This window comes from Anser cygnoides, chromosome 3 (genome assembly GCF_040182565.1).
Source record: "Anser cygnoides isolate HZ-2024a breed goose chromosome 3, Taihu_goose_T2T_genome, whole genome shotgun sequence".
NCBI lineage: Eukaryota > Metazoa > Chordata > Aves > Anseriformes > Anatidae > Anser > Anser cygnoides.
This window is the reverse complement of record NC_089875.1, coordinates 40,357,007-40,384,940: the sequence shown is the minus strand read 5'-3', so window position 1 is coordinate 40,384,940 and position 27,934 is coordinate 40,357,007. Positions and strand designations below refer to the sequence as shown.

At 38.6% G+C, this 27,934-nt stretch overlaps 1 protein-coding gene and 1 long non-coding RNA gene across 7 annotated transcripts in view; one reads left to right on the top strand and one right to left on the bottom strand.

Moving 5' to 3' along the window:
* Positions 1–27,934, top strand: part of FMN2 (formin 2) — a 184,859-nt gene that overhangs the window by 1,804 nt on the left and 155,121 nt on the right. For 2 of the 4 annotated variants that reach the window (XM_066993979.1, XM_066993978.1), the window contains exon 3: positions 21,875–23,883. In XM_066993979.1, the coding sequence (XP_066850080.1) occupies positions 21,942–23,883 (1,942 nt within the window). In that variant the 5' untranslated portion in view covers positions 21,875–21,941. Of the gene's footprint in view, positions 1–18,483; positions 18,761–21,874; positions 23,884–27,934 lie in introns of those variants that run through there. The other 2 variants (XM_048079932.2, XM_066993980.1) reach the window with 2 other exon arrangements.
* On the bottom strand, positions 147–27,626 carry LOC125184864 (uncharacterized). Of its 3 annotated transcripts, none has more exons than XR_007169404.2 (5): positions 27,469–27,626; positions 26,978–27,036; positions 3,450–3,579; positions 1,396–1,491; positions 147–478 (listed from the first exon to the last, which is right to left on the bottom strand). It is a non-coding gene; the product is annotated as an uncharacterized lncRNA (long non-coding RNA). The 3 variants fall into 3 exon arrangements; XR_007169403.2 differs by lacking the exons at positions 26,978–27,036; positions 27,469–27,626 and adding exons at positions 9,302–9,376; positions 21,176–21,748; XR_007169405.2 differs by lacking the exon at positions 26,978–27,036.

Below are 27,934 nucleotides of genomic sequence, written 5' to 3'. Positions count from 1 at the left end.
TCCAGGTTGGCTGGTTGGTTTGAAAGGTAACATAAGGAAACCTGCAATGGTACCCATAGCTCCAGATAGGCAGGATATGATTTGGTAACAAAATGTTAGGAGACTGTATCTCTGTGGCCACCTGCCTGAGGAGTTTTATTTCCCTCTCTTACACAAGGAACAGTTAGAAGGAGATAATTGTACCTCCTGGAGGTAATTCTACCTACTGTTGTTTTACCTGTCCTTAAGCAGAAGTGCAACTTTTGTGCAACTTGTGCTACTGAGCAGGTAGAGCTTTAGGCCTTCCTGAGATGTGAAGTACAGCCTGAGGACCAGCTGGGGATCCCAAAACAGGGATATAGCTGTGGCACAAGTGACAGGCTTCTTCTCAGGACAGTGGTTGTCAGTGACTTGACACAGGACTCGGGCTGGAGGCAGTTCTTCTTCCTTAATGGCCGGGCAGCTTCTGGCCAGGTCCTCCTTCTACCCACACGTCTGCCTTTGTGAAAGGGACACAAGTAACATCCACAAGATTTCTGCTGTTGTTGCTGGGCCCATCCCAACTCATACAGTTGTTGAATATGCAAAGTGTTGCTTACAAGTTCAGCTAAGTGAATCACCAAGGATCTGCTCAAAAATTATGACATGTTCAAATCAATTTTCAACTTAAACTGTGAAGGTTTCCTAATCCTTGCGATTGTTAGGAGACCTGTGAGTTGTTTTCTGCAAAGTCTGCAACGTTATTTTCTCAATGATAGTTTTATCTTTTCATCTTCTCTTTATCTTTTCGCTCTTTCTCTCATTACACAGACTTCTCTACTTCAGAGCATGCATAAGGGAGCCAGTAGGGAGAGTATAAAGGCTTGGAGTATATTCACTGAGTTGCACTTCACTTCTGAGTTTAGTTATATACCCCCAAAACTGGGATTATGATTCTCCTCAGGCCTACATATGTAGAAAAGACAGGAAATTCCTCATGCCGCTTTTTCCTGCAGCTGACAGCAGCTAGCAAAGCAGTGAAGCTGCTGTTTCAGGCTAATACCAAGGACAAGATTTGCATGCTTTCTCAGTAGTATAGAGTTATGGTAGACATATTTCTTACTATTTTTCTGTTCCTGCAATTTATTTATTTTTAAATTTTATCTTTTGAGTAACCACGTGCCCTTTCAATAACGGTCCTGTCTGTCCCAAAACCTGTAGAATTCTGGGAATTCAGCTTCATCCTTTAATACACAGAGTATGATGTAGAGGCCAAGTTGTTACTCTAATTGCTTTATGACTCTCTCTGTCTCCGTACAGTGTGTGCTATCTCTGTACAGGATATCATAAAATTTAATAACATCCATTCAGTGTTCTGAGGATGCTTTACGTCATATAAAAAAACCCTACTTGTACAAAATATCTATCTTAACTTACTTTATGCAGCATTCTGCAGGACTTCTGATGAAGCAGTATGTTCAGCAATATTTCAGAAAGTGAGTTTGAAATAATGATCAGAAGGTAAAATAAAAGCTAAAAATTGAAGAAAAAATATTAAGATATATTATTTATTTTCCCATGGGTTTCTGTATAAGACAAACTCATCTTACAAAGTGTGCACACACACACACACAAAAAGAATATTATGAGATTTTCTTTTTTCTCTCCCTTTCTGCATAAGGGGTAAGATACACTTCTGAGCAGCAATAATGGAAGTGCAGACCTTCTTGTTGCTCCATAATTTGGCTTTTGTCCATTTACTTTGAGTGCCTCCACTGAATTATGATCAACATATACAAAAATTAAACATCTTAAACTATGCAAGAACTTCAGTGTCTGAATCACCACAAATACTGGCACATCTGGCACATGACACATCTAGAAGAAGTGAGAAATCAGATCAAATACTGTATCACGGGATTTGAAAGCAGGGAACAGCTTGCTATATGCTGAACTTTCAAAAAAACTAAATTGTACTTATCGACTGTATTTCCTTATATTCAAGCTGTTCTGTTTGCTGCTTTGTAATCCTGAATCAGTGATGTGCTACAAATTAAGGTTCTTGTATCTCATGTTGTGTGGTTTTCTATCCTAACCCCCCCCTTTTTGGTAATAGGAGTAGGATTAGCACTTGGCTGGCAGTTAACGTTTCCTTCAAATTCAAATTAACTTTTCATTTTCACTACAAGTAATTAGCTGTAACAATCACCTTGTCTGAGATTTTCTTAAAGAAAGCAAAGTTCTGACTCCATAACATCAAGAAACTCTGCAATGTTCTTCACAAAAGCTGTTGTACCTCATGATTTGCTTCCTAAGAAATAAAATTTCTAGCTTGCCTTCAACAGTTAGTGGGGGAAAAAGGCAAAAGGCCCTATTCTCATCTCATCTCTTTGAAATGAGATACTACTTTGTGGGGGGGGAAAGGGGTGTGTGTCTTACTTCTGTTCCCTAGCATGACTTTTGGCAGAGCAAAATGTCCTCTGGCTTCAGATGTTGATCGTTACCATTTCCTAGACAGTGCTACTAAATGTCATGACTTCACTACATATATATTTTTTTTTCTCTGACAGATAGAGACAACAAATTAAAATCCACTTTCCTCTCTTGACTTACTAGAATTTGCAGAAACATGTTTGTAGCAAAACACCTCAATAAGGGAGGCTTTCTTTGTAGGGCATCAATTTTGATCAACCATGTTTCAACATTAATACAGAATGATTTGATAATTGGAGGAAAACAGGTTCAGGAGCACTTACTCTGACTTGCAGCTGCAGTTAAATAAGCTCCTGCAGTGCCAACAACACAAATTCTAGTCACGTGTGTGCCTCAGTAAATGATCGGTGCATAGACCTCCTTTGAGCACTGAAACCTGCACCATAAGTTCAGGGGAACCCGTGCAGTCTGATAGCTGCAGTGGAGGAAGATCTGTAGGCTGGTGAGCTGGAGCATGTTTAATCTCTAAGTTACTGCTATGACTGTTCTGCAGCCAAAATTAAGTCAAATGGAAATTTCTCCCTTCAATGCTTTAAAGCTTTCTTGCAGGTTCTTTTTTATTATTATTTATTTTAAATAATGTTTCTGGCTCTAATTTACTGTAGCTTCTTATCTCGTTTGTTTGCACTGTCTTCCTTCTTCTAAATACCTTTGTATCATTTATTATTTCATAAGATGATATCATGAAATAATCTCAAATGGTGTCTTCACGATAATCCTGTTAACCACTTCAGATCTTCAGCTTGTTTTCTTGAGGTCAGTGTTAGCCTGTCTAAACTTCTGAATTTACTGAGATTTCCTCTTTCATGAAAAAATTTCATCATCTTTTTTGTAAACAGTATATGGTATGTTTGTGTCTTTTTCTAATTTACGTGAATAAATCACCCTCTTCTTCTGGACTGTGGAGTTTTTAGAGGGTTATAATGCTCCTGTTCTGTCTAATTCAGTAGCTTAATGACGATGAAGTCAACACGGCGGAGGATAAAATGATGAGCTACCTTATGTCTGTTCCTTTAAGAGTAGTTTGGAGAAGAAATCTCATGAAGGATGACTAGGATGTTCCTATGGCTGAGCTTGAAGGCTGCTGGAATTCTTCCTTCTGGATTTAAGGAGTTTCACAGCTGTTGCCTGAAATTATATATATTTTATACATTTTATTATATATATATATTGTATATATTTAGAGGAAATCTACATTGTTTAACTGTATTCTAGACTGAAAAATATGACAACAAAACAGTAGTATCGTCTCATACTTTCAAACCACATGAAGCTCACTTCCTCGTTCTACGTAGGTTTTGGGATGTGTATACAGGCTTATGGTGGGTTTAGTTTTGCCCAAGCATTACACATCTTTCAGGAGAATGTTCTGAGGAAATTACAGGATTACAACTCTCTCAAGCTTCAGACAGACCTACCAGTGTAGATACTACACCACATGGACAGGAGCTCTTACCGAAACTCTGTCTACTGCATATCTTTGCACCTGTGCAGAACACAAGCATTGTGGCTTTGTAGCTCGTGTTCATTCACTCTTAACATTATTGTGTCTGAAAAAAATAAAAGGGGGGGTTTCATGACATAAATTCATTTTCGAGGGATTTGATCACTAAATTAGATTGCCATTAGCTTCTGAATGACAACAACAAAATTCAGCTAGGAGTATCCCTTAGTAAATTCCTTTGCTTCTTTCCTTTGACTGTCCACACAAAACATATAAAACCAATCCATTTCTGACAAATGTTGAATGGATTTAATGTGTGAGTATGATACGTGCAATCTGCCCAAAATTTGGATGCCTGACATTCACAAAATGTAAACAGACTTTACTTGCAAAGCATGCATTGGACAGCAGATGTTTACTAGCTGTGTTAGAATGACTGCTTTGCACCATGCACACCTATCAATTTTTGTCATTTCCAGCACACAAACTTGGCTTGCTATCATTTGGTCATCTCTTCAGCTGAAGGTGCAAGTGCTGTAGGAATCATGCTAATGGGGAAAGAGTAAAGAACTATGGCTTCCTTTTATTGTCTGCTTCCCCTTGGGGGAAAAACAAACAAAAAAAAACTACCTCTCCTAGAATAGTGCAAAAGTTATAAAAATATATTGTTCATGTATTGCTCTAATTCACCTAAGTTTAACTGCATTTGAGTTATTTCTTTTCCTCTCGCTGGTCTCAAGAGGTAGGTGATTTAGAAAAATCTGAACGCTATTGGTAGGCTTCACAAGGTCTTGTGTGTTTGTTGTTCACTTTACAAGCATGTAGAAAGAAACCAAGTAAGGTGGGAGGAAGGGTTAAAATAACCCACGTGACTTCAGTTTACAGAAGTATTAGAGTCTGTCAGATGCTTGGAGCCCATTACCTCTTATCCTGTAATACAGTGATTCAAGGGCATAGCTATTCCCCTTGAGGTCACCTTCTGAAGAGGAGACATTTGAGAACGATATGAGAAATTGGAAAAAAAAATGAGAGCTAAACTCTGTGTCTCTATTACCGTAGTCCTGTGAAATGTAAGCCACAAATATTGTCTTTTACCTGATGGAGACCTCCTTCAAATCTAAGACGATAAAAACAAATCCCCTTACAAAACTGAAAAATGTGTTTAAAATAAATGCAGAGAGAGTTGAGAATTTACTGGAAAAGTAGGTGTTAATCCCAGATTTATTCTAATCTATCATTTTTGTAATTCAGGGTTGGAATTCAACCCATTTAATTTGTCAAATTCTAACATCCATTTAACATCAAAAAGTCAGATTCCTCCCTGATTTGCACACAAGTCCTACTTCAGTGAACTTGCAAAGACATGAAAGTCAGGACAGAACTGTATTTGGTTTGCTCCTTAATGTACTATACAGCTATGTATCATGTTACCATCAACTCTTGCATTATGCTACTGTTCTCACAGATAACATGCATACCATATTTTCAGTAACTTTTTTGATAAGCTTTTTAAGCACTGAAATTTCTCAAGGCTTTTATGATTTTTTTTTTAAACAACATTCCTGCAAATGTCAGTGCCTGTTAACATCTGAATCAAGCTGTTCCCAGTTCATGTGACTGGAAATGGTGCCCAGAGCAAAAAAGCCAGACACTGACTCTCATATAAGTGTAGTCTGTTTGGAAAAGTTACTACTGAACACAAGTAGAAGTCGCTGAATCCACTTCAGAATACATTTTGGCAGGAAATAAGGTAAGGTTGCATTACGACCTTTTTATTATTATTATTTTCACTAGAGGTGTGTTTTAGAAATGGTCTAACATGAAAAACACGATGAGCTGCTAAATCAGAATTCTGTCTGGACACAAGGCTAACTGGCTCGCACACTGCTGGCAGTATCCAAAACTCTTCTGGGATTATATTGGAATTGTCTCACAGAAAAGAAGGCATAATTTGGGGTTTTAGCCTATAGCCACCCCAGGGAGCAGTTCTGAATGGCCTTATGTTCTTAAGAGGTTTTTCACTCTCTAAGGAGAAGGAATGCCATGCGGTAACCAGCTGTGTATAAGAGTAAAGGGCATTTATAGCAATGAAGAATGAAAGAGAGGAATTGAACTCTGTGCACATGTGAATTAGACTGATTTGATGTCTTGTAAGGGTGGCATCAAAGACTGAAAAGTGTACTGGTCAGACATGGCTGGACTAAGAGCAGCTGCAGACATACGTATGCGTTTTACCTCCAAGAGTGCTACTGTAGCTAAGCATATTTCAGACATAACACATTGACATATGCACATACTTTCAGAGAAATTGAAAGGTCTAAAAACAGCAGAAAATATGTAACTGAGTAACTGCTCATGAAGCTCCTAGTCCAGAGCAGAAAAGCTTGTTGTAAAAAAGTTGATCGTACTTACAGGCTCATATGGGTAATCTAAGCTTCATCTGTCATTTAGGAATAATTCTTTTTTTAAACTAAGCCCTGGAGAGCCTATGCCAGGTAGTTAGGGTGCATATGGTGTTAAGATGCTCCTTTACTGAAGAAGCAGCGATAGGAACAGTACCTCCCCCGCCCTAACCTCCAGCTACCTTTCCTTGTTGTTCAGTGAAGTCACTCAATGCTATTTGCATGCTCTGGGGCTATGTGGAAACAAATGTGGCTGCTTAGCTGTCTCCCTCCCCAAGGTGGCTTTGAGCCCTAATGCTATGGGGAAACCTGTCAAAGCAGTGGCTACAGAATACGACAACTGCAGTCCTTTGCACTCTCCCTTTTCTTCCCTGCCTTGCTTACTGTGCGTGCTTATGTAGGAGAGAAGAACAGCACAGAAAAGCAGCTATACCATACCTCCACTGCAGTCACAGGAGGTTTGCTGCTTCATCAGCACGTGTTCTTAACGAAGTACAGAGCAGGGGCATCAGGCTGACCGCGTAGCACTTGACTTACTAATATTCATATGACCCAGGCTACCTGCTTGATTGGATGTGTTTTTTGTTGTTGTCGTTGCCATTTTTTTCCATTTCTTTCATCACAGAAGTTTTTTTTTTTTTCCCTTTTCTTTCCTGCATGCTTTCAGTGGGCGTGATGATAGAAAAATAAACGCTCAATTCATTTCACAAAGGATGCTTATAGCATGCTTGCAAAATAGCCTTGGTATAGCGTCAAGCAATTTGTATTCACCCCAGCTATGCTGGATGTGGATTTTGATTTAAACACAAGTCCTTCAAGAAAAAAGATGAATGTGTTAAATAAATAAATAACAGATAACGAGGTGTTACAGCGGTTCTTGTTCAATCTTCCAAGATTTACAACTGATCTCCCTCAGATGGATTCTTATCATTTCTAACTGATACAGATGTATGAGTTGTCTACAAATGTCATTGGGGGTGATCTTAGAAAGACAAGAAGCTATACCCTTAGCATTTAAAAATAACCAGCCAAGTAGGTGGCTTAGTACATCAGACCCATTTTATCTGGTTTGGGATGATAAATGAGGTAACAATATAAACCCAGTTTCTGTGGATACTTCAAGCAGCAGAAACAGTATAAAGTATGTACAAAAGCCACAAACTGTTGAGATAGCTAATACCACGCAGTCCGGTTACATGTGTGCTTGTAGAAACCGCTTGTGCTCAAGAATACAGAATTTAGGAGTATCTTCTGTTCAAGATTTTACCAAAAAAAAATTGTTTTAAAAGAAGAAAGTGAAGTTGAAAGCACTTTCATGTAGCCATTAGAAAAATGCTTCTATAAAACAGAAATTGAGATGTGCTAGGCAAAAAATACATTTAAATAGTGAGATTAACATCTTAGATGGCTCTGAAATAGTCTTTTAATCAATTCCAGTTATTGAAGTTGTATGTATCTCAGTTTTAGCCATCAAATGACAACTCAACAATACCCTTAAATTCAGCAGTTTTCAAAGTACCTCCTACTGAACTGAAACCCCCACCAATGATTTTTGCAGAGACTTTACAAATATACACCCCTCTGACCTGGATCAAACATATTTTTGCATTTTGAAGCATAGTAAGAATAGAATCCTTTGTTCTCTATAAAGTCAACAAATATTTATATGCTCAAAATTTTTAATTCTTACTGAGAGTTTCTATGATGATGTCTTCACATCTGAACATAACGTAGCACAGTTTCATTGTGTTGAATCAGTTTCTCTCCAATACATTAATTATTACATTCTGAACCGGGTGTTTCTCTGCTTCATGTAAAAGCCTGGGCTTTTTCTATCTTTTCCATTGTAGCTTTATTTCTTCAATGTTCTACTCTGTTGTACAGCAGTTTTACCTGCAGGCTAGCATTTAATGGGAAGTTTAAAATGATGTTCTCTAAAGCTGCCTTTACACAAACCCATTATAAATATTTCAAGGCACTCTTTCCTTTGCACTTATTTTCATAATAGAAGAGAATGTGGAATGAAACATAATCAACAATGAATATGAATAGCTCACAGCATACGCTATAATTAAAGGAATTTTAAAGTAACTTGACATTCTATCTCTTTGAAACATAAGATATGCTACATGTTAATATTTGCATTAAGAATAATTTTCTAGGTCAGGAACGAGATACTTCTGCCTTTTTCTGTATGCCTCCCTTTGAAATCAGCAGGCGTGATCCCTTCGTTTCAAGCTACACCAGCTAGAGTATAAAGGGTTCTAGGACACAGCTGGAGCAGACCCTCACTGAGGGAACAAGGCAGCTATGCCAAGATACATGTATATTATAAATAAAGAAGGCTTGTCTGTGGGTTTTTCCCTAGGACTTCTCTGAAATCTTCCATGTGTTTCAGGCTTTAGTTGGCAACAAAAGCGGCATCATTAATAAATTATTTGGGCTTATGTCAATTTAAGGAACTGTAACTGCTGACGACTATAGGAGTTGAATTAAAAATATATGTTAAAATACATATACATGGAAAGCTCAATCATTCAACTTCTATTTATTATAAAATCTTAGATCCTGCATACTTCGAAACATATGTTTACTTAAAACTATTTCCAATTCCTGCTTGTGTTGCCAACCTTGAGAATCATGGTTGAGAGCAATGCCATCTGACTTCCTCTCTAGGACACAGCTGGACTTTCACATCAGAGGGGGAAATGCTAGGCTGCCAATGATGCAAGTTTCACACAAATGTTGGGCTGCTTAGAACCCTATTGTGGTATTTAAGATATTTTGGATTCGTATTGAGTTAGGGGGCACAGAAGAAGAATATTTCTAATCAGATATTGACAATGATACTGGAAGAAGAATAATAGCATCACAAATAGTCCATAATGGGGGTGAATAACAGTAAACTCAGTGAAGTAGAACAGATAAGTGCAGGATGTATTGTCTGCATACATGCAGTCAAACTTTCTCCTCCTTGTTTCTTAGCCCGATGTAAGATACTTACCTGACATGATGCAAATGAGTGTATTTGCTAATATTCCTCAACACTGCTCATCTGCAGTTCTCTTTACTCTATGCCCTAGGTTTAAAAAAAAAAAAAAAAAAAAGGCAAATAAAAAATCCTTGTCTTCTGCTATCCTTACAGAGTGCTTAGTGCACAGTGAGTCCTTGATCCAGATTAAGGTTTATCATCGGTATAGATCCTGTGACCAGAGTTGCCTTCAGATTTGAATATGGCTAAAGGCTCTTGCCACAAAAGCAGCAACAGTAAGGGTTGAAAATAAAGCTTAGTATTTCAACACAAATAATAATATGTTCCTGCAATAGAGTAGGAAAAGAAAAAGAAAAGTCCAGCACTTTGGTATCCACAAGGCAGCAAAGGTGTCATGCTCTTTCCTCTACAGTCATTGAGGCTTGATGTATTTCAAAGGAAGGAAAGTGTGAGGCTAACATCTAGGCCCATCGTCAAGTCACCCAGGAACTAGAGAGTCAAGGCAATGATGATGTATTACAGAAAACACCGATCTGCTATTTGACTTCAATTTTCCTTCTCTAATTCTTCCTTTACCTTCCTTCCTTTCCTTACAATACTGTGGTGTGAATGAGCTTTTTGTTTTGTGTTTATACCACGTGTGATATGTATGCCCTACATTCTATCCAAAGCTTTCCTTTCTGAAGCTTCTTGCCTTTTGCTTTGAAATTGCTACCAGATTTATTGTTCTTTCCCTTCCCACCTTTACACTTCCTAGTGTTGTACTGTATATATGTATATATGACCACTGAATTTTACTGAACTAGGCTGTCTGTCTTTTCTGTGTAAAGAATACTGCCTGAGCTCATCATTTCTAGAAGTAATGATTACTGATGTTTGTACATGAAATGCATTTTCCCTGCAATGTCATGCAAAAAACAAAAGCAGTGAAAGGCAGGGGGAAGTCACCAAATGTAATTGAGTTAATGAGGTTATCCATGTGAGTCTACTTAAACTGTAAGCTTTCCGTGGTAGGAACAGTGCTCTTATAGCATTTTGCTCAACGTTTGGTACAACTGGTCCCAGCTTTGACTGATGAGCCTATGAGGGCAAAATGCAGCTAACATGATAGTGAGAACACCCTGATTACAGCATTAATTATTATATATTAATTAAATATTAAATTATTACAGCACAAGATTGTTTAGTGGTGTAAAAATCAATCAATCAATCAAACAAACAGAACCTCATGTCTCAGGGCATACATTAATCTGGATGACAGACTTCAGGAATAAACGTTCCCATTTCTTACCTCCATGGTGTTTCTTGCACCTTTGTCTGTACTGATCACAGTTAGAGGCATGGTGTTGAACTGCACATACAACCAATCCAAATTCTAACCCCACCCCACCCCCCCTTTTTTTTGAAGAAGATGAAACATCGTGAAGTATTTCAGTAGCTGTGAATATTGGAAGATTTCTGACATGGAGGCAAATAAATAAAGCATCACATGTCAATGAATAACACATTTAAAAGTCATGAGTCTCCTTTTACTTTAGGCTACACTAAATTAGCTTAACACTACTTTAGTAAAGCTAAAATTTCCTGTAATACTGCCCCAGAAAATATTACACTGGCTCAGAAAAGACCATAAGAATTTTGTGAATTGAACATTTGATCTTTTTTCCCCAGGTGGTGTATTTTCCTTACTGCTGAGTACATTATGTACCAAATAGAAAAAAAAGCCCTGTAAAGGCATAATTCAACTTTTTTTTTTTTTTTTTATGAACATATATAAAGAAGATAAACTGCCATTTTGACCTCTTTAGGCTAAATTTAGGACTTCTGCTGAGCATTTCAATTGTGTTTACTTGATCTTCTCTGTACATAAGTGAAATAGTAATTACATATCTCATGTTATTTGAGTGAGGCTGACCAGATTCAATGTTGGGAAGGACTTGCTTAATTTTCTAAATAATTTTATGTAAGCTCTTAATATGACGACATTGGCAAGGGTGGGGACAGAGCATAATAAAACATTAGCTGGAAAGTTTGCTTGCCAACTGTTGCATAAATCAATGCTTTGGTATTACTTAAGGCTCCGGAACAATTTTCCTAAAGTGCTCTAGACTGTGACATTTTAAACTCAAATGTTTTAAGAGAAATTAAGATCTTGAGACATGATGCAAACACTGTCTGAATTATAACTCCCCAAACTGTTTGCCATCTTTTCTCAGAATTGAAGATTGCAGTAGTTAAATGTAATTGTTTTTAATCTCTTTTCTGTATGTTTTCCCAGTGAAAATTATCTATAAAAAGATAGGGAGGCAAATATTTAATTCTTTCCTTTATGTTTTTCATAGAATCATAGAACAGCCGAGGTTGGAAGGAACCTCCAAAGATCATCAGGTCCAACCTTTCATGTGAAAAAGGAGCATAGATGAGATTATCTAGCATCCTGTCCAAACAGATCTCGAAAACCTCCCATGCTGGGGATTCTACCACATCCCTGGGAGGTTTTTCCAGTGATTGATTGTTCTTACTGTAATAAGTCAAGAAGAAACCTCTCCCAGTTTAAATTGTACACACTGCCTCTTGTCTTTTCCACGTGGCTCCATATGAAGGGAGAGCCCCTGTCCAGTGCCCCCCTTTAAGCACTGGACTACTGTGGTTAGGTCCCCCCAAGCCAGCTCTTCTCCTGGGTGAAACAACCTAACTCCTTTAATTCCTTCAGTATTTCCTTATAGGGCTGGTTCTCAGCCCTTTGATCATCATTGTGGCCCTTATTTGGACCCTCTCCAGTCTTTTTGAATCTTTTCTGAATTGTGGGGATCAGAACTGGACATAGTACTCCAGGTGTAAGCGCTGAGTAGGGTGGGATGTTCACATCTCTATCTCTGCCAGTAATTCCCACGTGGATGCAGCCCAGGATCCAGTTTGCCTTTGCTGCTACAGCAGTCCCCTGCTGACTTATGTTCAGCTTGTTGTCCACCAGGACCTCCAGATCGCTTTAGACAAGGCTGCTCCCCAGTGACACAGATCTTAGAGTGTACTGGGAAATTTGGCTGTCATTCCAGTTGCAGGACCTTTGTACTTCCTTTGTTAAAATTCATACAGTTTTTGCTTGCCTGTCCTGTCTTCCAGCCTATCCTGTAAAATGGTTCTTCATTCTGATGTGCTCACCTCACCATCCAGTTTACTGTCATGAGCAAACTTGGTGAGGGTGCTTCCAATCCTATTATCCAGAACACTTATGAAGACGTTGAACATCTTGGGGCCCAGTATTGATCCCTGAAGGACCTCACGAGTGACAGGCTGCTGAGATAAAACCATTTTTGACCAGATCTGTTTGGATTGTGACACAGAAGAATGGAACCCAACTCAGGGTTCCCACAAAGGTGAAATGAATCTGCTGCTAAAGGAAGTTTTCTAAGAATTGCAGATAAAATAGTTGATGAGTACAGAATGTCTTTTAGATGGTCATTCATGTCTTGCCAATACTTGAAAGATATGGGCATTAATGATTAATAGTGTTAACTGAGAGTCAGGACACAGGAGGAAAAAGGAAAAGAAATGATAACATCCAAGCTGCAGACCTATGAGATAATTTCAGTATACTCCTTACCCACAGTAAAGTGGTGTTTAGCACTGTGTGCTTCCACTCATTATCAGCTATCTCTTAAGAGATGGAAGTTCCTCCTTCCATGATAGCCACAGATGTGAGTTTTGGTACAGTAAAGGTCTTGGATTAAAAGATAAAAAGAGAGTTATGTGATGATACACCATTTAAGGGTAGAAAAATAACACACACGGGATGAGAACAGAAGGAAGAAATGGCACTGAAGAGGAAGCTGAATTAGAAAGTGGCAAACTAATATAGGTCTTTGAAATGATCAACAATTTCAGACGAAGAAATGAACGGAGATAAAAAACTACAGGAGAAGGAAAGAGATTCTGTTTTGTAGCCAGAAGCAAGTCACCTGACATATTGAAAACATTCTTGGTCCTTAGATGACCTCAGAGAAATCATGCAACGAGATGAGTATCACACCAAAAATTCTTGGATACAGTGGTGGAGATTAATGCAAAGGAGAGTTGTTCAGAACAAGAAGTTCAGCAGGACAGTTGTTATTAGCAGACTAGATACTAGGTACAATGCAGATATTGAATTGAGTAAGAAAGGTATAAGGATGCAAGAGATTGGGAGTAGGTATAGTGAGCAGGTACAGTAAACTGGCAAAATTTTAACTTCTGTTGCTCATGGGAGAGACTTTTCTTTCCTAACTGGCTCACACTATTTGCTGTAGGTAACTAGCCATATAAAAGTTGTAGTTCAATGGTGGCCTCTATGTGTGGCATAACTCTTTTGACACAAAAACATCATCATCCTAATTGTATTTCCTGACTTTATCTGGGCATCTGGATTATTCAGCACCATTATTTTTTTTGTCTTACTCTAGTCAAATAGATCGCCAGCTGTTCATCTGTAGTGTATTTGCTTTACAGAGACAATCAGCATCAGAACTCGGCTTATTATAATAACTGTTCAGCTGACAATAGGAAAGCCGTGTTAACTACAAAAACAGTAGGAATTCACTGTGCTAATTAGGCTTTGGGTCCATAGTAATAAGCATTAACCAAGCATATAAAACATAAGCTTTGAATCCAGTTTTGTGTGCACATTGCAGCTGTACTTGTCTTAGGGTAGACAAGTCCCACCTGAACTAGTTCAGTCCAGTCAGGCGGCCCGGGCTGTTGCAAATTAGCAAGTACTGTAGTTGAGTGGATTCATAGCATGGCTGATGCCCTGTGATGCTGTGGCTGATTCACCACTGCTGTGCCCCACACTAGTTGCTTTACTATGTTGCAGTCAATAGAACTGGCAAATGACAAAATACTTGAATACAAATCAAATTAATTGGACCACTGACTAAATCCAGTTCTGGAGTACTTTAAGGGATAATCATAATGCTGATCTGCCTGTGTCTTTTGTATAGGAACTTGGTGGAAAGAGCTAGTAGAAATGATTCAATCCAAGAAATTAGGTGTGCAAAATAGTTCCACAGCTAGTCTTTTTTCTACACAGGATGCCCAGAAAGAATAGCTCTCAAGGCCTTGAATCAGGATTCATAAATTCCTCTCACGTCCCTGGTCTCTCTTTCACCTATTATGAAAGTATATAAGGCCCTAAGACAAAAGTAGTGGGCCAACTAAGGCTATGCATGTGTGTACAAGGCAAGCATTCCACTGAGGAGAGGCCACTACTCAACCAATCAATCCTTAAACTGGAGAACACCATCCCCTGTGCATCAGCAACACTTATGCCAGACACTGCATTTATCCTGATTATTCTCTGCAGTGTCTTCCCCTGACCTCTGTTTAAGGGATGAACTTGAATTATTATAACTGCTATAGCAATTTCACTTTAAGATGTACTATGAAGATACAAAAAAGGCAGAAATTTGAAAGCAGCAATCACGAATCCCTGTGTGGGTGACTCCTGCTGATCATCATGTGACAACAAAGGATCACAGTAAAACCATGTGATACATATATGGTACATGCTACTTCAGCTTTCCTTTGGTCTTCTCAGAGCTCTTTTCATTTTTGGCTCCTTAGTGTGTTAATTTTTTTTCAGTGTTGGATACTGGCTGACAATTTTAATTTCAGTATGCTTCAGTCATTCCAGCTGCAAAGGCTGTCATCCTATGAACTCTTAAGCAGACGGAGACATTCACATTTGTTCATTAGTATGAGTACTATTCACCTTGCTAATATTCTATAATGAAGTAAGCCAAGGCCTAGGAAAGGGACATTTTGCAGTATCATACCAGGTTGGATTCATTTAATCCCAAATCTGATTATGGAAAGACTATCCAAAATACATTCTAATTGCTAAGTGTATTTGAGACATTGCCACAAATCTGTACAAAACTATTGCCTTAACCTCAAAACTGTCCCATTCTGTAAGCTACTGCAGGTGGTTTAAAAAGTAAACTTGCCCCAGGTTTTTTCTCTCTAGGGAGAATGTATTTATTGCAATTGAGAGCAGGATGGTTGCTGTTATAAAAAGAATGGAAAGGTGATCTAAATCTTTCTTTTTTATTTGACCCAAACTCTGCACATGCACGTATGTATGCATATGTCTGGAACAGAACAGGACCTGACATCTAAAAGAAATGGGTGAAAAACTGATGAAGTAATATCTCCGCATAACTGAAAAAAAAAAAAAAGAAGAAGAAAAGGCACTGGCTGATATCTTTAAAAACAGAGAGAAGAATCCTAGGACAAACTTCATCTTTGTCAACTTTGCCTTTAGACTAGTAAATACTTGTTTTAGTGGAAAAGATAAAATTGGAGCCCTAAGTATTTAACTTAATCCCTTGCCTCCTGCAGAAACCGACCAGGCTCAAAATTTGCCATTGTTTCACGGCATTTTAGGCTCTCTGTAGGCAAAAATGTCCACTGATATGATCAAAGTCCACATTTTTCAACCCTGTCATTAAGTACTCTGGGAGTAGTACAACAAAACCAAAAAGACAATGCATAATTTTCTGCTTGATTTAACAGAATATGTTCTTCTCTAAGGAATGAAAATGAGGAGGCCCAGTTTCCTACAGATTTATATTCTTTGTTCCTTTCTCTGTGCTCTAGGACAATAAATCCCTTCTCTTCTGCTCTCATTTTTCTCTATGAAATCCTTGCTTGTGGTAGGTAATCTTAAAACTATGTGAATTCTATTTGATTGACTGACAGTCAGTCCTGCTTATCTTTCCCTCCTTCCACCCAAATGCTGAATCCGGGTGTAAATTTTGTAGAAATTTAATGATCTTCATTTTAAAAACCTGGTTGAAGTTTCCCACTATGTTCAAAAGCTATTAAGAGGTCTGAAGAAACACACTTATTGCATAAATTTAACTCTCTTAGAAAATAAAATTTATAACTTTGACTTTTGACTGTATTTTACAGTTGTTTAAATAGTAGAGACTTATATGCAAAGCAAATTAAATGCAACAGTGTAGGCTACGTCATGAAAAAAAAAAAAAAAGGATCAGCTGACCAGGCTAGCAGATAAGCACAGATATGAGCAAACAACTGCTAGCTATCTGCATTTAATATAAAATTTGACTGAAATGAACTTTGTGCAAGGAAAAGTGGGAGCTGTGCCACCAGATATCTCTATTTTCAGACTACGATATATATTGGGGAACAAAATAGACCTTCACACTTCCCTGCTGCTTGGCTTTGGTTGCAATATTAGTGTAGTGTCTTGTGATCCAAATACAGGAGTCCCTGGCTGCAGTATCTGCAAAAGCCTAGATTTTCAGAGACTGCTTCTGTGACCTGACCCTGACCTGCAATGCATACATTGCTGAAATGCTGGCAGGGTTTTGTGCGCAGCTGTTCAGCCAACCCTTCCTCTCTAAGTAGCTGTGGAAGGTTCTGTATAGCTCATATGCTAAAAAGTGTATTTTACAATAAAGCAGCAGTAAGGATATTAAAATGTTAGGGGAAAACAATAAAATAGCTTGTTCAAACGTGCATGCTTTTTGCTGTGTCAAGCTGATCATAACAACAACAACAAAAAAAATCTGTTTCACTATGCACAAATACTTTATTGTATTTAGGTGAGAAATCCAGGAGGTTCAATGCTTCATAAAAATTTTGGCTCCTAAGCATTGTGCAAACTGCAGCATAATATTTGGCAAGCGTTACATTGCTGGAGATCCTGTCTTTTCAGATATGTTAATTTGAAATGTTAGTTCTTGCTACCTAGAAATTATGCAGGAGAAGGTTGAGCACGTTGTAGCAGGCATTTGAAAAACATACTCAACATTTTCTCATGCACCTAATAAAAGTTCCTAGGCAAGACAAACACTTCCGTTTGATCTCTGCTTATTCAATTCAAGCTCCTTATAAAAGGAACCTTTCAATAGGTACAGCAGATTTCTCATAAGCTGGATGGCCTCTACTTAATATAAATGCAATGCACGAGGCCTGGCTTCATACTGCTCAGATGTATATTAAAAGAAAAAAAAATGAAAAAAAGAGAAAAAGCAGAACCTTATATCCACTAAATGAGGCAATGGCAGGACCAACTTCATCCCTAGCCACTGTGGTCTCATAACCCACATTACATTTCCTCATCTCCTGACTCGGTCTTCAGTGCTTGCCAGTAGGAGAGGGGAAGTAAGCCTGCTCAAGTCTGTCAAGTCATAAAAGACAATTCTGACTACAGCTGAAGGAGGTGGTGGCAGGGGGAGCAGGAAATGATTTTCAACTGTACTAGCACAGAACACTACTTTGGCAGTGCAAGGGAACATGTAATGGTAATTAAGGCCTCCTGGGAAGATAACCTTTCCAGAACAAGGGCAGGGGAGGCTGGAGGCACCACAATGCCAGTGGCGTGGAGCCCACCTCCCTGCTTGCTGGCATGCTAGCCATGCTGGAGCCCCACCATGGGGCCTGGGCCCTGCAGCACTGTGCTGAGGCTCTCATCATGGCCACCTCGCCCTCAGCCTGCTACCTCCATCCTTTTCTAGTCAGAGGAGAGGTGGAGGGTCTGCCAGTAGCAGCCCAGGCCTTGCCTGAGGCCTCAGGAAGGGGATGGAGCTGCCTCCAGCAGGCCTTTGCCCAGGCCGCCATGCTGTGGCTTACTCGGGTCAGAGCACCCGCCCTGGGCTGCAGTGGCCTCTCCCTGCCTCAGCTGCTGAGTCTCCACGGCAGGGGAGGGGGTCACAGACCCTGTATGTACACATGAACATGGCCCAGCCAGTGGCCATGAGCTCCTGGAGGGGTTGGCCTGTGGTTTCCTTCTCCTGGGATCACACCTGTGAAGCCTGACACTGTCCCAAAGGCAGGACCACAGCAGTGCTGTTTGTAGGTCAACAGCAGTAACAGGGTGTTTACCTTTGATTTATTGGAGTGTAATTAAAAATACTTGCTTAACAACTACTGCAATGGTAAAATAAAATATCACAGCTGATAAATGATGGTAAAAATGGAAAAAGCTCCCAACACTGGCAGACATATATCCCAGGCAAGCTCTATCTCCGCAGGGTGTGCTCCCTCAGGTACCTCTCTGCCTCCCTAAGCAGCCTGTGTTTGTGCTGGGCCACCCAAGGCTTTTTGTGAGAAATCTGTGAGGAAATTTCCTCCTGTGGTCCCAGCCCCCATGGGTTTTGCCATCCGGAGGAACCACCTTGACCTGGTTGTGATCCAGTAGAGCCCAGGCTTGCACCCAGGTGGGGGCAATCGGTGCTGCTGGCAGCCCAGCCCTGCCCTGCCCTGCCCTGCCCTGCCCTGCCCTCCCCTTCCCTTCCTTTCCCCTCCACCTGAGCCCAGGCCAGGGCTGGCTGGTAGTGCTGGGGGCATCCAGGGCGTTGTCCTGTTGTTAAAAGTAATTCCAGTCTCCAATAGCTGTTTCCTTTTCTAAGAGGAATGTGTTAATGTGGAAGTATCTGAGAATGCAAGGATGATGTGTCTTGAACTGTAAGTTTTAAACCTCCTCTGTGTGCTGCTGTTAGCATCTCCTGACCTTTACAGAAGACTAAGGGGTGAGGGGAATCTCAGGCTTATGCCTCGAACTCTCCTCTTGAACTTTTGACTGGCCGCTGGCATGTTATATTAAATGAGGTAGACAGGCTCCAGGACCAGCCGAAGTTGCCCGTTGTCTATAACAAGCTAAGAACAAGTTATAGTTACTCCTAAAAATGAAGTATCCTTCTTGAGCCTTGGGAAAACAAACAAACAAGCAAGCTCGTTTCCCCATTTACTTTCTATTGAAAGGGGTTTTTGTTTGTTTGTTTGTTTTCGTTCTTTGGTGTACACTGTTGAATGCATTCTTAGTTTTTCAAATGAAGCTTATACAGATGCCAAAATGCTCTGGTTGCTGCTGTCTTTAATAATATTATGTTTCTTGTCAGAAGCTAAGCACCTAAAATATTTAATTAGTTTTTATATTTGGTTAATGTTAACTGTACTTCTCAGCAAATGCTGTTTGAGAGTTGTGTCTATCGCTGCCACTTTAGAGTAACTGTAAATGCCTTGTATGTCTTCCGTATGTTAAACAGCAAATTCTTTGATGTTCACGTGCAAAGCTTTTCACATAAGTAAATTCATTTTAGTGATAGTATTTCCCCATATTGATCAGAAATACTAGCTGGAGTTCACGTTCGTTTAGGATACCACATTCAGAAAGATTATTCAGAAAGTGGTTATATATATATATATATATCCACTATATATTTCTTATAGTTCTTTTTCTTTTAGGTTTACAGTCATAAATATATATATATATATATAATATATATATATTTATTATGACACGCGTAAACTCAGGTAATATCTGTACATTTTTAAAAACAACTAAAATTGCTCATCTGGATGTGCTGTATGAAAGCTAGGAAGTAGTGCAAGTACATGATGCATTTGTAGAGAGATAAGTTTCTAGTGTCTAATTACAAAACAAAGATCAGTCTTCACTTGACTGTGTTATTACCCCAGCTTTGTTGATGGCTTGATTTTGCAGTGTAATTGACAGTATGATTACTGCTGGCGAATTATCATTAGTAGTAATGGGAGCGTTTTGAGACTGAGTTTCTGGAGAAGAAAAGAGTGAGGAATGCTTTAGAACACCTCACTAAATCTGTATTTCCTTTACACATTCAATCCACAGTATCTTTATTTTACTTCTGTACTATGTTAATTTTGGGAAGTTTTTAGTGGGCTGAGAGGTTTTAGATGGGGTTGGAGGCTACAATACTTCAGTTGTAATCAAATGTTTCGTTCTTGTCAGGTCTCTAACAAGTAAAAATCCCTCTCATGTAAAGGTAGTATTCTACTATTGTGGCTCCTTCCAATTGTGCCTTAGGTAATTCTTAGTGTGTATCTTCAGATGGAGTTGATTATTTGAGCTTTTGAAAGCCTTTTTCAAGTATGTAATAATGTCATACAAGTTTAAATACTACAACAAATTAGAAACTAAGATAACAGAATCTAAATTAAGATAACTAATTAAGGTAACAGAAAACAAAGGCAGCAGTGGAGACAAAAGGCAAAATGACCTAATGCTGTTCTTGCAGATTTTGCTTCATTAGCTCTTGTTAGTATACTTATGTTTTGTTTTTTTTTTTTACTAAATTATAAAATTGAAAAAAGAAGAAGAAAAAAAAGTAGATGAATTCTGTCGTTAAATAAGTGAAAAGTAGAAAAAACACTGAATGTACAAAGTCATGTGATGTGCTTAAAACTTTTGAGTTCTTGTGGATGGAAATACTTCTGGTGCCTAAGCCACAGGCCCTTCAGGACAGGACTTGCATCAGAGCAGTTAGTGAACAAACAGCACAAGGAAAAAATTATGATGGTTCAGAATGATTTAGTTATGTGTATTATTGACAGTGCTCTTCTTTCCCAGCTGAATTAACAGTTATTATTTAACAATGACAACAACCCAAATTTGTAAAGGTATTTGGTAGACTTTAGGGGGGGAAAAAAGTGCGTCGGGGGTGGGGTGTGCTTGCATATTTTTTAAAGTGTGAGTGATATTTTTTTCTTATTATTAAATATGTATTAAGGCAGAGAAAAGCAAGTGAAAACTCTCATAGGTAGAGAATGATATCAGAAGTAATAATTAAGTAAACCAGTAGGATGCATTTCTCTGTAATAATGTATTATTTTAAGCGAAAGGGAAATTGCTGCTAAAGGAGTTCAGAAGTGTGAGGAATGTGTAAAATCCTTCACAGAAAATGAACCAAGTAGACCAGGCAGTTTAGAGAGAGATCAGATTTTTGGCTGGATATGAATCACAATACTGAACTGATCCAACTTGGTGATTCAGTATGCTTTTGCTCTTTGGTTTCTATTGGAGTTATTTTAAATCTAAATTTTAAAAGGGGAAGCGAGTACCTGTCTAGAAGTTCAGGAAACGTAGCTATGAGGTATGGATGCTTCTACACCTAAACCAAAAATGGAGGAAAAGAAACAATTGTTGCACAAGGTTCCAAAATAGTTAGCAAGCAGCTGTGTTTAAATCAATTATTAAATATATAGGGTGAAATGGAGGAATGCTTTACTGTATCCTTTTCCTTAGTTGCATTTGAATAGTTCTATTTTTTTGTTGTTTGTTTTTTCTTGTTTCGTGCCAGATGTTCTTACCAGGGAAAACAATGGTGGTGTGTTTTAATATTGATGAGTTGAATCTCCTGGGAATAATAGTATATGTACCTTCTCGGAATACAAATTGTGGAAGGCTCTTTATAATGTAATTACCACGATGCATTGAATTTAAGTGCAACTCTTTAAAACTGTGGAAAAACTCTTTAAAACTGTGGAAAGAACTCTTTGTTTATTATCTTTATTCTATCTACTTTCAGAGTGATTCTCCTTTTAAAATTATTTATCATGTTTTGGTGGCCTTTAAAAAGTAAACATGTAAATCACCAGAGGTACTGTGTCATCTGTCAAAGTAGCATATGCTTAAGCACCTTATAAATTATTGAATAATTATAGTATTTCTATTTCCAAAGTTATTAGTGTATTCATTTGAACAATTGTGGAATAATTAAAGTACCCTCCTTTAACTTTTTTTTTTCCTTCCCCCTCCAGGAATGTGAACATTGAAGTCCTGAAATTATAAATGATTTGAATGATTTGGTGACACACTGAGCTTGCAATGCAGGCAATAAAAACCGTGGAAAAAGAAGTGACTTTTATAAAGGAGATACTTTTCACAGAATCTTTCCTAAAAAAACAGGAGTGCAGCAGAAGCCCAGAGAGCAGGCGGCTCTGTGAGCAGCAGCCATTGGAAGGAGCTGTCTGCAGCTCGCAGTGCTGTACTGAGCATGTCCCAGCGGAGCCCAGTGCAAGCAGCACATTATGCAAAAAGGCAGCTCTAGCAGATGGGAGAGAGGCACAGCAAGCATTTGCTTCACTTGCATCACCACCGCCTGAAAACAAACCTGGATTGCTAGAGGGGATCTTGCCGGCAGGCCAAAGGAAAGAAAACCGGGAGCATGGCTTGATTACCGAAGGTGTTGCGCTGCGAAAAATCATGGGGAATCAAGATGGGAAGCTAAGGAAAAATACAGGTGATGTGCATGAAGGAGGAGAGGATGCCTCTGGGCCGAAGGATACAGATGGCACAAAGAAGGTATCGGGAAGCAGAAGGGGACTGGGGAAGCATGCAAAAGGAAGTGAATCTGCTAAAAAGAAGAGTAAGTCAGACTCAAGGGCCTCAGTATTTTCAAATTTGAGGATCAGAAAAAATCTGTCCAAGGCTAAAGATGGGAATAGTAGTTCGAGGGAGGATGTTTTGGAAAGCCAGGCCTTGCAGACTGGAGAGCTGGACAGTACTCATTCAATTGTTACTAAAACTCCAGATATAAGCATCTCTGCGGATGAAGGGGGCCTCTCAGACACAGATGCTGAACACTTTGAAATCAGAAATGAAACCGTCCCAGCTGCTGCAGAGACACAGGATGGACAAAGGACCAGCTCTGGCTCCGATACGGATATATACAGTTTCCATTCAGCCACAGAACAAGAGGATTTGCTTTCTGATATCCAGCAAGCTATTAGACTGCAGCAGCAGCAGGGGGCAATTAACGTTGGAACTGAGGACCTTGTCACCAAAACAATGGGCCGACACATGGCTAATTCTCAAGCAGCCCCCTTGGATTTTGAACGGTTTCTTTCAATAACTACCACTGACAAAGAGAGTAGCCCAGACACTGTGAAGGCTTTTCCAGCAGTATCTGAAATTGCGGAAAATGTTCCCATCTCCTGTGCAACTGAACGTGAACTGAAAGAAGCGGTAAATGGAACAGGCTCTCTTGGTAACGGCTTATTTGAAAAACAAGAATGTAAGCTATTGATCGAGGAACAGGAACAGCTCACTGCTGGAGTGGACGCTGTAGCTGGTGAACTAGAAGATGATTTAAACAGAACTGCAGTAGAAAATGGGTCTGAAACCCACAGCTTCACGCTACGTTCTCCAACCGCAGTAGCAGATTCTGAGACTAAAATTGCTGAAGTGCAGGCTATTGATTTGCAAGGTTCAGTAACAGAGGATGGTATTTCAGATGCAGGCCATGATCATGCTGCTGAGACTCAGGAAGGGAAACATACTCTGTCAGACAGTCAAGAGGACCTGCATAATGGTTTATCTACAGAAATGAAAGATGGCATTTTGTCCTCTGAGGGGACAGCAGGCAGCCCGATGCTTGGTTCCCGATGCTTTAAGCCCTATCTAATTAATCCTTGTTACATCAAAACTACAACTAGGCAACTGAGTTCTCCCAACCATTCACCTTCTCCCTCCCCATCCCAGAGCCCGCTTTTTACAAGGAGGCAGGAGTCTTTCCACAAAAAGGAAAAAGTCCCAATCAAGAAGCAGAGGTCTGCTAGTTTGGCAGGTTTGTTTAGCCGTTCAGCAGACTGGACAGAAGAGGTATCTAATCACAAATATGAGATAACACAGAAGGTGGGCTCTGCGGGCTACTTGGAGCACAAGGGGTTTAGAGAGAAATTTCAAACAGAAAGAGTGCCTTTGACTCATTCAAGAAAGTCCTCAGGGGTGCAGGCTTCTGCAGAGACATTTCCCAATGTCTTTTCAGGTGAGTGACATGTATTAAGGTTTTTTTTTTTGAGAGAGAGTCTTTGAAATATATTTAAAATACTTGAATTCAGTCCTTTGCATGTACTGTTGTCTTTACTTGAACTGACAGTTTTAAAATGGAAGGCCTAACCTTACAACCACATTCACATTTTATTAATGAGAATAGCTTCTCTGTATTCAGTGTCAGCCAGTAAAGGAAGTGCCTAACTCTTTGAAGTTTTTCTTTTTACTCTTCTTTGTCTGCATCCTGTTGAAAAAGGCTGGATGCCTTAAAAGTGTTCTTGTTGAAAAATGCTAAGAGATGCATTATTTGAAGCAGACTAGCTCTCTGCTTAAATGGGTCTTTCGGAGATGAAGCTTTTTGTAACTGTGAGCCTGTTCAGGCTTTTCTTGTGCTAGGCACAAGATATACTGTAATAATTCTGATATGCTGTAAATATTTGGGAGCTGCATCTGATATTAGACTGAGGCAATGATGAGGTTTCACTTAGTACAAAAAGGAAAAAGACATGCAAGCACAGATGAACAACACTACAGAAAAGAACCAATTTCTCCTTCAGAAGAGAAAAAAGAGGAGGAAAAAAATGTTAATGGCTTCAAAAGGCAGCATAAAATGGAGAAGAGAAGGGAAACAGTGTAGAGTAGATTTTGGTAGTTCTGGCTGGCTGATGTCTAGGCTGCATCATGTGACTCATTCAGGAAAGCATTCTTTTACCTTGTCTCTTAGGCAGCTTGCATCCTGTCAAAAAGGCCTAGAAACGTAGTCTAAAAATGGAATACTGTGCATAGATTATGTTGTCCTGCACTGTGGGTTATTTTTGTTGTTGTTCATTTGCTTGCTTTTGTTTTTCCTCTCTTTCTTCTATCTGCAATTTTTTTGTAAAAGCTAAGGCATTGACAAATAGAAAAGGCCTCTGTCACATCTGTCAAATATGAGGTATGTATACACAGGAAATTCAGCAACATATTCCATTAATTTTTCACTTAAGAAAACTGTAACACTAAGAATACATATTCAATGCAAACATCAGTTGTAAGATTAAAGCAGCTGAATCAATAATCACTGTCCAGGTTTGTTTTGAATGGGTCTGCTCTAGATGTGTGAACACAGTAACTACATATGTATCAGAGCTATTTGCAAAAAATAGTGAGAATCTTCTTGTGCTTTTATGAAAAATAAACAAATTAGTATCATTTATGAAGGGAACAATTACATGATTTAAAAATCACAAGAAAACAATTGAGCTATCAACAACTATTCATTATGAAAAGACTATCTTATAATACAGATTAAAAAATATATATATAACTTGTAGTCACTTGCATTCACTTTCTCTGTACATGTTATGCTCTACTTGACATCAAAATATTACTAGTGAATGAACCTGCCTGGAAACAGAAGTTAGAATTAGTGGCTTTTTTCACAGCAACCAAATCCATGAGTTCAAAGTACTCAGGTAAAACAGTTTTCAATTAAAATCACAAGAATACTTTCAGTTTTCAGTTGTCTTGAATAGAAATCCCCAACCTCACACAAAAAGCCTCCCCTCTCAGGGGAGCCAGCCCTCTCCAAAGAGAGCTGAATCCTTTTTGTGTTTTAAATCCCTTCCACCCATTTACTTAGATTTAATTTCAAACGTTCCTATTTAAAGTTTTGCAACTGGAGGTGATCTCTACTTTCAAGTTTTTGGTGTGTAAAACGCACTTTTTTTTTTTTTGCTATCAATATATATACAACTTACAAACAGAGTGCAAATTAAATTAAATTGCGTCACCAGTAATTAGACTCAGCTTTATGGTGTTGCTATGAGGAAAATATTTTTTTTGGCAAATTTAATGGACAGTTACTTTTAAAACCTTATTTTCTAGGAAACAAGCTTCTTCATGTTTCCTTACAGATTTTTGATTTACCTGTTATTGAAGTATTTTTTTGTTTTGTTTTCTCTCATCCCACCAACAGTTATACTGTTATTGTGAAGGGACCGCTGTCCAATGCAACAGTAGTTCTGTCTCTTATGGAAATTACTGTGACCCTCATTTGCATGTATATGCCAGCTGTCTTTACAGGCAGAGGACAATTACACCTTTCAATTCATGCACAGTAGCTTGAAATGAGGGAATTGGAAATGACATGATAACACTTCATCTCTCTTTTTGGTTGGTCTTCTGTTTTTTATAAAATTATAAGCTGAAAATTATCAGGAATACACAAATAATAACTACCATGCAAGGAAAAGGGAAATTAAACTGAACATTTATATTCCCACAAGCTGGCTGTCATTGCTGTAAGAGCAGGAAAGTCTTTTTATTTAAACCTGTCTGCATAGCAACAATTAAAGAAATAATTTCCTGGCAATGTAAATATTGTTTTGGAAAATTGTGTTTTAATTGCATGCATCACATGCATCAATGTGGTGATTACAATCAGGCTTTTAGAGATAAACATAGAAATAAGGAATTATAAAGAATGCTTTATATATATATATATATATACACATACACACACACATATAAAATATGTGTGTGTATATGTTAGCTTCTTGCCTGGAGCACAAAGTCCCATCTTGCTGTGCAGTGACTGCAATGTTGGTTTTGCGTTTATAACTAGAATAATGTAAAATATTCCATAACGCTTCAGTCATTGATTTTAATGACAGCCGATTCTATGCAGATGACTGGCCTACTTTGGCACAGCATTGTAGTGTGGCTGTGTGCCATTTGGTTTTCACAGTGATTCATATGAACTAAGGCTTCTTCAATGTGAAATGTAGATGGAAACCAACAACTGGAATTGTAAATATGAATGTATCAATTAAAAGAATAGTCCTGTTTGAATTTTAGGGGGAGAAACAAAGAATACAGCTTGCCAAAAAAAAAGCTTTTCTAACTTTGCCTCTAATGAATATTTTTATTTTGATTTATGTGAGAAATAAGTACAGTACAGTATTTTGAATTGAATTTGATACAATGGCTAAGAATGTGGTGTGAACAAATTTATGGGCATTTTGTAATTAAGGCAGCAGATCTTTCTTTTTTGATGAGGACAGCTGTATTTGAAATTGCAGTGACAGTAATTACAAGTTCTAGATTACCTGATGTGCAGTGGAGCCACGGGTTTCATGTTGTGGTCCCAGGAGGACACAAGCTGAACCTGAATGAATAAGGGTTGGCTCTTTTACTTCAGGATGTGGCAATGAATGATATTTGCTAACGTCAAGACAGTGTCGTGGTGGGAAATGAAAGATGTTTCCAAACATTCACATAACTGAAATAGAAGATCTAATAGGCTCAGTTAAGTGAACGGAGTTTATCCTTGCACTAATTTGAGTTGCAGTGATTGCAAAGCAGATAGGAAGGGTCTGTTACATAAACTGAATATAAGAGTTCAATCAGCTACCCCGGGCTGTAATTAAACTATATCAAAACAAACCTATACCCTTTCTAATCTCTGTTGGCTGACTGTAACACATTTGCTGTGTGAATCTATTTCAAACTGCCCATTTATCATTAAATTTCTTTTCACAGTTTCATATTTGTCTTAACTTTAGCTGTAAACAGGAAGCAAACAAAAAATCTGAGTTACCATAAAAACAAAACCTGAAGTCAATCCCATGCTTGCGTGCTCATGGCCTCTCTCTGATTTCCATGGAATGCAAGCCTGCCTCTCACAAAGGCCACTTTATGTCACTGCTGCAGTGTACTAATGTCATCTACACCCACTTGCAGCTCCAGTACATTGTCTGCAAGCTCCTACAAAGGTCTTAGTTAGTAAAGATAAGTATGTGAAAACTTGAAAAACTAGAATGAAAGCTTGTGTCTGAGACAGAGTAGATCTTTTTAGATGCTTTTGTAAGTTTTTTTTTGTATTCTGATGCCTGTGATGTTACACAATATGGATTTGTATTTATCAGCATGCTGAGAACACTTATCATGCAACTATTATGTAAGGCTATTTACAGTTTACTCTTTCACTGATGATGTTTTTTAGCAGTAATACAAATGCATCTTTTATCTGATGGCGGGACAATGTAGCCTCTTCCTAACTGCCC